We start from the raw sequence: 12,315 nt of genomic DNA on the forward strand, positions 1-12,315 counted from the left end.
TTGGAATCATGGGAATGCGAGGAATAAGAACAGCCTCACCCTCAAAAGGCCCTGTCAAGATTATGGCCACTATTAGGTTTCAAGTAGACATAAATTGATCTGGATTTTCGATTTGGGCTCCAAACGACGTCATTTGGAAACATGAGTTGTATTTTCTGATTTGTGACAAAAAACGCTTAGATTCTGACGTAGTTCCAGTAAGGAAAGTCTTCAATGGCTCTGGTGGTGCAGCCTATAGAGGAAGTTTAACTTTTCCTGAGGCGCAACACATTCCCATTGTTTCACCATTGAATTTCAAGGCCTTGCAATAGGGACAAATTTTAGACATTGTCCCGATTTGAACACATCTACTCAAGCTATAATCATCGACTGGGTTGTACCTGAATGCTAGGCGATAACTTTCAGGTTGCTCTGATTCCTCGGCACGCTTTCTTTTCTTACTTTCTCTATCAGCAGCAAGCCTGATTTCTTGCTGTTCTTGTGATTCCTCGGCACGCTTTCTTTTCTTACTTTCTCTATCAGCAGCAAGCCTGATTTCTTGCTGTTCTTGTAATTCCTCGGCACGCCTTCTTTTTTCACTTTCTCTTTTAGTAGCAAGTCTGCTTCCGCGTTGCTCTGGTAGTTCTTCGGCACGCTTTCTGTTCTTTCTTTCTCTATCAGCCTCAAGCCTGTTTCCTTGCTGTTCTTTTGATTCCTCGGCACGCTTTCTGTTCTTTCTTTCTCTATCAGCCTCAAGCCTGTTTCCTTGCTGTTCTTTTGATTCCTCGGCACGCTTTCTTTTCTTTCTTTCTCTATCAGCCTCAAGCCTGTTTCCTTGCTGTTCTTTTGATTCCTCGGCACGCTTTCTTTTCTGACTTTCTCTATCAGCAGCAAGTTTTTTGGCATAGACTCTTTGAGCATCTTCATCGGCTTTTGTCATTTTAAACTTAAACATTAATAGATTTCTACGTGAACATATGTCTTAAATATCTTGAATGACGTCACCGTCATTGCAAAAATGACGACAACTAACATGTCTTAAATATCTTGAATGACGTCACCGTCAAAGCAAAAATGACGACAACTAATTTCATGACGTCAGTCAACACAGAAACATGACGTCACCTGATCCACAGACAGACAGACAACTTATTTTTATATATATAGATATATATATATATATATATATATATATATATATATATATATATATATATATATATATATATATATATATATATATATATATATATATATATATATATATATATATATATATATATATATATATATATATATGTTTTTAACTACGTAAAACTTTCGAATATACAACATTCTTCGCTGTCCCATTGTCTGTGCATATAAATAGATTGTCAGGTTTACCGACTCTTGAACATGAAACATATAACTGTCCATGGGAAAAACAATCCGTATTCAGATCTATACCTCATTATTCTAATGATTGCCCTTGAGCTATGTTGATGATGATTGCTAATCGAACATTCCCTGTGTCACCGTCGTCATTTATATATCCCCCTGTGCCCCCCGGCGTCCCCCTTGTTGTCGTGTCCCTGTGTCCCGGTCGTCATTTATATTACCTGTGTCCCGGTCGTCAGTTGGAGCATTGTATCTACGCACATGTTCGCCAGTAGGCGTTTTGTTAGCGGAAATAACAATTTTATGCGCATCAGTAGGCATCAAATCGATTGCTGTTTTGAACAGGCACACTAAATCATTATTTTCGTGGAAACGATGTTACAATTGGGAAACGATAGTCCTTTCAACGTCGGGAGAAATTTCGCAACGTGCATTCAGTTCAGAATTGCTATCACTGATGAAGTACAGTTGTAAAAATTTATGATTCCACCTGAAAATGGTAGAAGGGGCCCTGCTTTATTATAAATTTGCCCTTTTAATTTGAAAGTAGGCATAAATTGATCTTGATTTTCGATATGGGGACCAAACGACGTCACTTGGAAACATGAGTTATATTTTCTGATGTTTGAAAAAAAAAATGCTTAGATTCTGACGTAGTTCCGGTGTGCAAAGTCTTCAATGGCTCTGGTGGTGCAGCCAGTTGAGGAAGTTTAACTTTTCCTGAGGCGCAACAAATTCCCATTGTTTCACCATTAAATTTCAAGGCCTTGCAATTGGGACAAAGTTTAGACATATTCCCGATTTGAACACATCTACTCAAGCTATAATCATCGACTGGGCTTTACCTGAATGCCAGGTGATAATTTTCGAGTTGCTCTTGTGATGCCTCGGCACGCTTTCTTTTGGTATTATCTCTTTGAGCCTAAATCCTGTTTTTCGCGTTGTTCTTGTGATTCCTCGGCACGCTTTCTTTTGGCACTATCTCTTTGAGCCGCGAGCCTGTTTTCACGTTGTTCTTGTGATTCCTCGGCACGATTTTTTTTGGTAGTTTCTCTTTGAGACGCAAGCCTGTTTTCACGTTGTTCTTTTGATTTCTCGGCACGCTTTCTTTTCATACTTTCTTTTTTAGCTGCAAGCCTTTTGGCATTAACTCTTTGAGCAGCTTCCTCGGCTGTTTCTTATCCAATGATTCTCCCCGAAGTTTATACGATTAGCCTTTCTAAATAAATGTCATATGCCCCCCAGACATAGCTTATAACATTTCCCTGAGGACTCTGGGAGAGTTGTCATTCTCAAATTAAAAATTTCTGGACCTTTCAGCTACGTTGAGCAAAATGGCTATTTCAAATTTTGATTGGCTCTGTTTTGAAAATGGTGAGTGGGAAGGGGATTAGTTGCCCTCCATAGGCTTTCAACTATTTTAAAGGGTACTAATCTTCCAATTTCCAATAAAACGAGGCCTTTTCGAAGTTTCTACGACAACTCCTTCGATACGAAGTACCCTTATCTAAGACCAAAAAAAAAACGAAAAAAGTAATAATGCGTTGTGCCAACACCGCTCTTTGCTTAGCCATCATTGTTGTGCTGCCTAGGATTTAAAAGATAAAGGAACTGTCAATTTTTGTTCAAATCAGCCCTTTCCCGATGCATTATAGGGGCTGAAATTATAGGACGACCCTAAAAAAGAAGCAAAAACAAAAACATACAAAAACAAGACCAGCCGTTCTTCTCCAAAAAGATCAACAAATGTTGTACTTTTCTGAATGAAAGCTTGATACCTCCATTGTAAGGTTTCCACTTTAAGTTTCCTAGAGATGTTGAATTCTCTGGTGCAGCTTTTTAAAGATGGGCTTCTTCGTTTTCCCCACCGTTTTCGATATTATGACAAGATTCTCATGGTAATATTTTTCGTTGGTATATATAGAATTAATTAGCCTTGAACAATTGGAGTCAGCAAAAAACACAAATTCTTATGTTATAAATTTTTTCCTTAAATCTTTGATGTCTATCACTAAAGGTAGCTCTGCACTTATTACTTATTTGCATAAATAGCTGATTTGAAAAAAATTGTATCTTAATTTATGTTCGGTTTGGTATAAAGTCCTGGACACTTTTAAATTTGACATAAACTGCCACCACACGATACCTACTTGCTTTACATATTTATTTTCAGGGATGAATGTGCCACTGCGTGGCAATATGACGTCTGAAGCTGAGGGGCTGTATAATTAGATTTATGGTAGTTCCAAATTCATTAGCTATCTCAGAGTTTTTATTTGATAGCTTTTGCCCCTCTATGCATGGAAGTTCTTTTTCTTTGCACCACAAAACGGCAAAAATTGCCACTTCTTTGTGGTGCAAATCCTTTTGATACTTAAAAGGTGCACTCGTCCTTCTCTGGTCGAGAAAGCTCTATTCCGATTATTTGTGAAACATTTTGAACATTTTTCAACATTTCACTGGATCAACAGTTTCACTCTAATAACAAAATATTAAATAGTTCCTCCGACGCCCTTTGCGGGTAATAGAGCATGCGTAAGCGTTCGTAGGATTTATGTAACTGATAGGTCGTTTTCCATTGTCTATGATCACTCAAAAAAAAGGAAAAAGGAAAAAAAGTATCTCTACATAGCCTTTCTCAGACACAATTCAAAATTTTACATTTTTGTAAATAAGGACTTGAAACCTTTGAATTTCCTGTGGGAATTATCATTAAGACTTCTCCTCCATATTGGGAACATTGCTTTCACATATACTGATTTATGGTTAGATCTTATATAATTTTTGTTGAAAATCTCGAGATTTTCAATTATAGTATTTCAATTACTACAGATTCAAATGAAATGTTGATTAATGCAAGTAGTATTTCAGAGTAACATTAATAGAACAGATACAAAACTTTAGCTTAATTATACCCGATCTAGTTGGTTTTATATGGTTCTTAAAAAACCATCCAAAACTATCACAGAAAAACATAAAATGATTTTTTCTACGGATATTTTCTTTGATTCTGCAAGAAATCCACCGACTTTAAGCGATTTTTACCCGACTTTCAATAAAAAAAATGAATGCATATATTAGAGTGTTTCTGTGTGTTTAAATAAAACTCAGGGTGTAATTACGATCTACACTTTAATTTAAATGAGGCGGATAATATAAAACGTAGTACTTAGGTTAAATTCCTATCCACCAATTTTTAGAAAAATAGCTTTAAACTTGATCAATTTCGAATATCGTAAATTGTGGGAATAATTTTTTTTTTTCGAGCTTCGTTTTCATATTTTTTTATTACAGCCACACGAGTAACTCTTTATCCACAGTTCGTTCCAAAGGATATTAAATACCTATTTATAGCGCTACCATACAATAAACAAGAGGACAATATTATATTATGACCTATTTGACTTTTATGTAATTGAATTTTTTTTAGGAATATCTTCGATAACCACTTTGGCTGTCTTGGCTCTTTGGAGATCAATCGTTGTTGCAATGACACTGGGTAAAAAATGGAGTATGTCATTTCGTCAATCTTCAGGAACAATCATTTTTATTTGGGTCTATTCTACAGGAGTGACTATTCCTCCCGTATTTGGATGGGGAAAGTTCGGTGAAGAATATGGTGGATTAAGGTAAGAGTAATTATTATCCCACTGAGTTTTCTGTTAAAAAAGTTTCCGACTAAAAATTTTTCGTTCTATTTACCAACTAATTTCCCCCAAAGGCGGAAAACACACAGTGTGTATTACTACAAAAAGAACAAAACACGAACAACGGCGCTAGCACCAAAGAAACAAGAAAAATTCACCTGCACCTCAACGATAAGAAATATATTTTATTCAGCATAGTGGAAAAGTCCAATAACTCTTTCTCCGGGGATTACAATCTATACCACTACGTGCATTCAGGCTGTCGAAAGAGTGTATTTCAGACAGTGCTGCAACAAGTACTCCAAATTTTTACTTAAGTATCAAGTATTAAGTACTCATTGTTTTTTTACTTAAATATCAAGTAATAAGTACTTCCCAAATTCTTACTTAAGTATCAGATATCAAGTACTTGCCAAAATTGTACTTAAGTATTACTTCAAGCAATACTTCAAGTATTTAGTCTATATATATATATATATATATATATATATATATATATATATATATATATATATATATATATATATATATATATTTATATATATTTCTGATATCAAGCCCATACTACCTTTTTTAAAGCCATTCTGAGGGCTTCTTAGCCCCTTCCCTTGCCCATAAAATGTCCCCTGTCATTCCTCTCTTGGAAATCTTAATCAAGAACCAGAATTTCCGTTTTATCGTTTTGAACCTTTTCCCTTGTTCGGCTGGTACACACCCAATGAAGTCAAAGAAAATAATCTTAACCAGTTTTAACACAACGGCTTGAAAGGAAAAGACTATCAAAACACTTAAGTGCAGTCAAAAAAACTCTTGATTGGATCAGACATATCACATGACAGGATTGACACAGTGCAAGTAGAGTTGAACTTCTGGTGATTAGTGTTCAATAGAATCTGGGTACGTTTGAAAAAATACAGGGTTATTCTGAAACATGTGGGAATGATGGAAAAAATATTGAAAGTATTGTTTTCCATTGTTTGGCTTGTACACACCCAATGAAGTCTAAAAAATAATCTGAACCAACTTTAAACACGACGGCTTGAAAGCAAAAGACTTTCAAAACAATTAGGTGCAGTCAAAAAACTCCTGATTGAATCAGACAGATCACATGACAGGATCAACACAGTGCACGTAGAGTTAAACTTCTGGTGATTAGTGTTCAGTCAAATCTGGCACGTTTGAAAAAATACACGGTTATTCTGAAACATGTGAGAATGATAAAAAAAATGTTTAAAATATTTTTTTCCCTTGTTTGGCTTGTAGACACCCAACGAATTCCAAAAAGTAATCTCAACCAATTTTCAACGCAACGAAAGAAAAAGACTATCAAAACAATTAAGTGCAGTCAAAAAACTTCTGATTGGATCAGACAGATCATATGACAGGATTAATACAGTGCACATAGGGTTGAACTTGAAACATGAAGTCTGAAACATGTCGGAATGGTGGGAAAAATATTGAAAATAGAAAAACAAACTTTGGATTGGCTTTAAAACAGATAAAAGTAATAAAATAGTTCATTGTCTGATTCAATAAGTAAAAACCTTAGCAACAAAAAACTCAAATTTAAAAGTAAAGAGCCAAGTGAGTCAGTTGCAGACTTTTTTAATAAGAGAAATCAAAGCTCAATAAAAAGGAGCAGCAAAAATCTACACTTTTGGCAGCTAGTTGAAGGTCGCTAGCTCTCAGCGTGCTGAAAGAAACGAAGAGTATTAAAATGAAGTCTTGATTCACACTTTGATGACATGTCTCGCCCTCGGCACCTTTACAAGGAAACTGCCTCAAGTTTTCAAGTTAAATTTCAGACACGCTATGAAAATGTATGGCATCTATATCCTTTGGCTGGTTTTCACTCAAGCAAGCCGCATGCTGTATAGTCAATTCAGATGGTCGGTAAAACTCCCTACAAACGTATATTATAATACGTATATTATAATACGGCCTGCAGCAAGCCCGCTAATTCAGACGCATTCCATACGGCTGGTCAAACTGCAGAATGAATGAATGAATGAACTTTATTATCCGTAAAAGTATAAAAAAACACAAAGTACGGAGTATTATAAATAAACAAAAACAAAAACGATAAACAGCAAGAAAAAATTCAAACTAACAAAAGACAACATGGACTAATTAACCAGTATCAACATGGAAAAAAGGCTGCAGAGGGTCGTAAACGTGAATAAAGTAGATAGTCTTTTTACATAAATCATCACTGGAAGACCAAATCCAAGAAGGCATATCTATTAAACCAAATCGAGCAATTATTTTTCTGTTTTGGTGCCATCTAGGAAGCCGGAGGAGGAATTTGCAATATCTGAAATAAGCTGCACGTAGAGTATGGCAATTTTTCTTACGAAACAGATGAGCCATGTCTGATAAAAACAAAACACAGGGGCACAATAAGCGTTATAAATCATGCACAAACCGTTGCGGTTGTAACGACTTTTGTTTGGGGATATTCTTCCGTAAACGACGCGTAGGATTTTCACGGCTTGATTCACTAGGGATGAAAAGGTAGTGGAAAGTGTTGTACCGAAACACAGACCAAGCCAAATAACTAAAGAAGAACATGGCAAAATTGCAGTCCCAGCAACGGATGGAGCGACCGCATAAGGGCTATTAAAAGAAATAAACTCGCATTTAGACGCATTAACTGACAGTCCAATCTTAGATAGTTAGTAAAGGTTAATATAGTAAAACTGGAAAGCAATCCACGGCGAGTCCGGACAACAAGAAGAACGTCATCTGCATATGCAACAGAAGACAAACCAATATTACCGTAAGAAACAGAATTTTTAAGGGAACGCAGGCACGGTACAAGCACACATTTAAATATACTAGAAGACAATATGGCAGAAGTTGTAACCTATCTATTTCTAACAGCAGTTTTCACACCATGAAGTGGCAAAAACCATGAGACTAAGTCGAAAATCTTCTGAGAAAAAAGGAATAAAACAAGAGCCAAGAGCTCATATGGCACTTGTGACGACGTTGGAAGAGCCAAGAGCTCATATGACATGAGCTCTAGCAAAATTAGAAGAATCAATAGATTAATTTAAAAGAAAAATCACAACCTTAATGCCAGTCGGCATTTAAAATAAGACTCTGAGACACAAGGTCCTTTTAAATATCAAAATTAATTCGAGATCCGATCACCCACTCGCAAGTTAAAAATACCTAATTTTTCTAATTTTTCCTCTCCCTTTACCCCCCCCCCCCAGATGGTTTAATCGGGGAAATCAACTTTGTCAAGTCAATTTGTACAGGCCCCTGACACGCCTACCGATTGTTATTGTAATAGCACGTCCAGAAGTACTGAACTCGCCAAAGCACTGGACCCCCTAACTACCAAAAAGAGAGTGGATCCAGTCCGGTTTCATCAATCACGTATCTACGACATTTGCTTATTCTACCCACCAAGTTTCATCCCGATCTCTCCACTCTAAGTGTTTTCCAAGATTTTCGGTTTCCCCCTCCAACTCTCCCCCAATCTCTCCAGAACTGATCGAGGTTTAAAATAAGAGATCCGAGACACGAGTTCCTTCTTAAAATCAAATTCAAAATACCTCACGAACGGTCACCCGCTCTTAAGTTAAAAATACCTCAATTTTTGTAATTTTTCCGAATTAACACCCCCTCCAACTCCCCCAAAGAGAGCAAATCCATTTTGGTTACGTGAATCACGTATCTAGGAATTGTGCTTATTTTTTACAGATTTCCACGATTCCCCCCCCCCAAATACCCCCAATGACACTGGATCCGGCCGGGATTTAAAACATGAGATCTGAGTAACGAGGTCCTTCTAAATATGAAATTTCATCCGATGAAATTCAAGATCTGATCACTCCTTCGTAAGTTAAAAATGCCTCATTTTTTCTAATTTTTCAGAATTAAACCTCCCCCCAGCTCCCCAAAGGAGAGTGAATTCTTTGTTTATGTCAATCACGTATCTAGGACTTGTGCTTATTTTACCCACTAAGTTTCATCCCGATCCCTCCACTCTAAGCATTTTCCAAGATTTTAGGTTTCCCATTCCAAAGTCATCTGATCTGGTCAGAATTTAAAATAAGAGCTCTGAGACATGATATCCTTCTAAATATCAAATTTCATTAAGATCCGATCTAATTTTTCCAAATTAACCGTCCAGCCACCCCCCCCCCAGATGGTCAAATCAGGGAAACAGCTATTTCAAATTTAATCTGGTCTGGTCCCTGATACGCCCGCCAAATTTCATCGTCTTAGCTTATCTGGAAGTGCCTAGACTAGCAAGACGGGGACTGACAGACCAACAGAATTTTCGATCACTGTATGTCACTTGGTAAATACCAAGTGCCATAAAAAGTAATTTTTCTCTGGGGATAGAATATTTGGTTGAAGGTTGGCTTCAGTATGACTTATTTTGGAAAAGGGTTATTTCCAGGCTTTGGGCAAGCCATGGGTGGAAGTAGTTATAGGCCCTACTAAACTGAAGGAAAACTCGACTTTCTTAATACTTGAAAGCCCCTCCCCCTCGCCCTATTTTAGATAGGGCTTGTGATATCAGAGCTCGATATGAGCCCGGATCCTAGTCATCTTTGATCTAGCTTTCATTTGGATCCGTTGCTCCATTCGCAAGTTATACTAAATTAAACCAAAAGCTTGACTTTTTTCAGCACTTAAAACCCACTCCCCCTCGTTCTATTTGAGCTAGGGTTTTCATCTCAAAACTTGATGCCTGTCACAGTCTTAGGCATCTTTGGTTCAATCTTCAGTGAGATCCATCAATCTTTCGCAAGTTACTCTGAATTAAATGAAAAACTCAACTTTTTTTTAGCACTCAAAGCCCTCTTCCCCTAATTAAGCTAGGGTCTTCATCTCCAAAAATTATGTGTCTTATGGTTTTGGCATCTTTGGCTTTACTTTCATTGAGATCCATTACTTCATTCGCAAGTTAAACTGAGTCAAACAAAAAACTTAACTTTTTAAGCACTTAAAGCCCCCTCCCCCTCGCCCTAATTAAGCTTGGGTCTCCATCCCAGAACCCAATGCATATCATGCATCAACTCGATTTTTTTAAACACTTAAGGCCCCATCGCCCTAATTAAGCTCAATTTTAATCCAAATAGTTCAATTTTAATACAAATCTGACTGGCGGTTCTCCCGCTATACTCGATTGCACAGACGGGCGGACAGACAAACAGACAGATCTCAAAAACCTATCTTGATGGATATATTTCACTATCCAAATAGATGATGATGCCTGGATGATGATATGCTATTGTTTTTCTTTTTTTGGATCCAATGAGCCAACATGGCAACCTAAGACGTTGCAGAATCCGTCCATCCGTCTGTCTGTCCGTCCGTCCGTCTGTGTAATCACGTATAGGGGGAGAACCGCTGGTTGGATTTGGAAGAAAATTTTGATGGCCAGATTTGGTGCCAAGGATCATGAGACACATCAAGTTGAAAGACCCTAGCTAAAATTAAACAGGAGGGAGAGGACTTTACCTGCTAAAACAGTTTTTCGTTTAATTCAGAGTAACTTGAGACTGGAGAGATGGATCTGAATGAAAATTGAACCAAAGAGGCCTAAGATAAAGACCCTAGTTTTCAGATAAAGATCAAGTTTTGAGATAAAGACCCTAGCTCAAATTTAACAAGGGGGAGTGGGTTTTAATTCCTGAAAAGTGCCTGAATACCTGTATTTGCTGGAACGAATTTGACAAAATACCGCTGCATTTGATTCAGCTAGAATTCCCTAGACTTGATTATTGCAGACAACATTTAGATGGGCAAAGATTCATAGCTTCAGTAGTCTTACCAATAATATGGTCCTGAAGATGATGAAATGGTAGAAATCTGGTTCAGTTGACGAGATGACAAAACTTAAACACTAATATCAGAAATATAAGACCAAATAGACTACAGTATGCAACATTTAGCACAAAACAAGGGATTTTAGCTCACTGTCGAACAGTGAACTGTGAAATAATTTCAGTTTTCTTTGTTATATAACTTAAAAAAAAGTTAAACCAAGCGTTAATCATACTATAATTTTTTTTCGTCAAAAACAAATACCTTATTTCATATCCGAAAATAGGGCATGGAACTATATCTGAGTTTACTCTAAATCTAAAGGGTGATGTTCTTGTACATTGCCAAAGCACACACACACAAAAGCTGTATCTGAGTTTGCTCTAAATCTAAAGGTGATGTTTTCTTGTACATTGCCAAAGCACACACACACAAAATTTTCGTGTCAAAGGTAAAGTATTTGAAAAACAAGTACATTAAAAGTATCTCAAGTAATAAGTATTTCGTAATCTTACTTAAATATCAAGTAATAAGTACACCCTAGAGTTTTTACTTAAGTACAAGTACAAGTAATGGAAAATTTTACTTAGGTAGTACTTCAAGTAAAAGTACTTCAAGTAAGTGACAGCACTGATCTCAGATATGACATAGGGTATTAAGCTGGAACTTTCAAGAAATGATGAGGAGAATGATCAATTGACAGAAAGTCAATATGCAAACACCACTACTATGATAACTACTACTACTACTACTACTACTACTACTTTTGCTGCTACTATTACTACTGCTTCTTCTACTAGTGCTCCTACTGCGACTACTGATACGGCAAAATGTAATTGGGTAACATTTTCAGGTATATTGAGCGGAAGCTGAACTAAATCAAATACTGCTACTATTACTGCTGCTTCTTCTTCTACTAGTGCTTCTACTGCGGCTACTGATACGGCAAAATGAAATTGGGTAAAAATTTCAGGGTATATTGAGTGGAAGATGAACTGAATCAAAACGTACTGTGTGCATGCAGGATGTACGCGCAAACCCCAAACCATTCATTGGGACAAGGGCTGTAGGCTATGCAATTCACCTGCTACTTGCATTTAGCATTTGCTAGCGGCTAAAAGGGAGTAGGTTTAATCCTTGGTATACAAAAAAGTCAACAGCATTCAGGTGAAGCTTTCAGGGAATGTCGAGGAGAGTCCTGAGCTAAATAAAAATTCACGTTGTGTGAGCAGGTTGTCAAAAGGATATATCTAAGGGATGCCATTGGGTATTAAATCTGAACTCTCAGGGAATGTTCAGGGGGGGGGGTGATGAGTTGACCAGAAGTCAACGTGCGCACGCTACTACTACTACTATTAAATTCAATTTCAATTGAACATCGAGTTTTAGTCAAGAAAACAAACAACAACAAAAAACACACAAAAAGAACAAAAAAGTAATACAACGGAGAAATTAACCCTCCTTAAGCTTTTGCTTGCTTGAGCAACCCCTTAAAACATAGGAATAAAATTTAAAAAGG

The 12,315-nt window shown here is 36.9% G+C and overlaps 1 protein-coding gene across 1 annotated transcript in view; it reads left to right on the forward strand.

Annotated features, from left to right (window-relative positions):
- Positions 1-12,315, forward strand: part of LOC136029574 (rhodopsin, GQ-coupled-like) — a 254,215-nt gene that overhangs the window by 168,024 nt on the left and 73,876 nt on the right. Inside the window, exon 4 of the mRNA XM_065708071.1 lies at positions 4,787-4,985. Within this exon, the coding sequence (XP_065564143.1) occupies positions 4,787-4,985 (199 nt within the window). The remainder of the gene's footprint in view (positions 1-4,786; positions 4,986-12,315) is intronic.

This window comes from Artemia franciscana, chromosome 7, assembly GCF_032884065.1.
Source record: "Artemia franciscana chromosome 7, ASM3288406v1, whole genome shotgun sequence".
Classification (NCBI taxonomy): Eukaryota; Metazoa; Arthropoda; class Branchiopoda; order Anostraca; family Artemiidae; genus Artemia; species Artemia franciscana.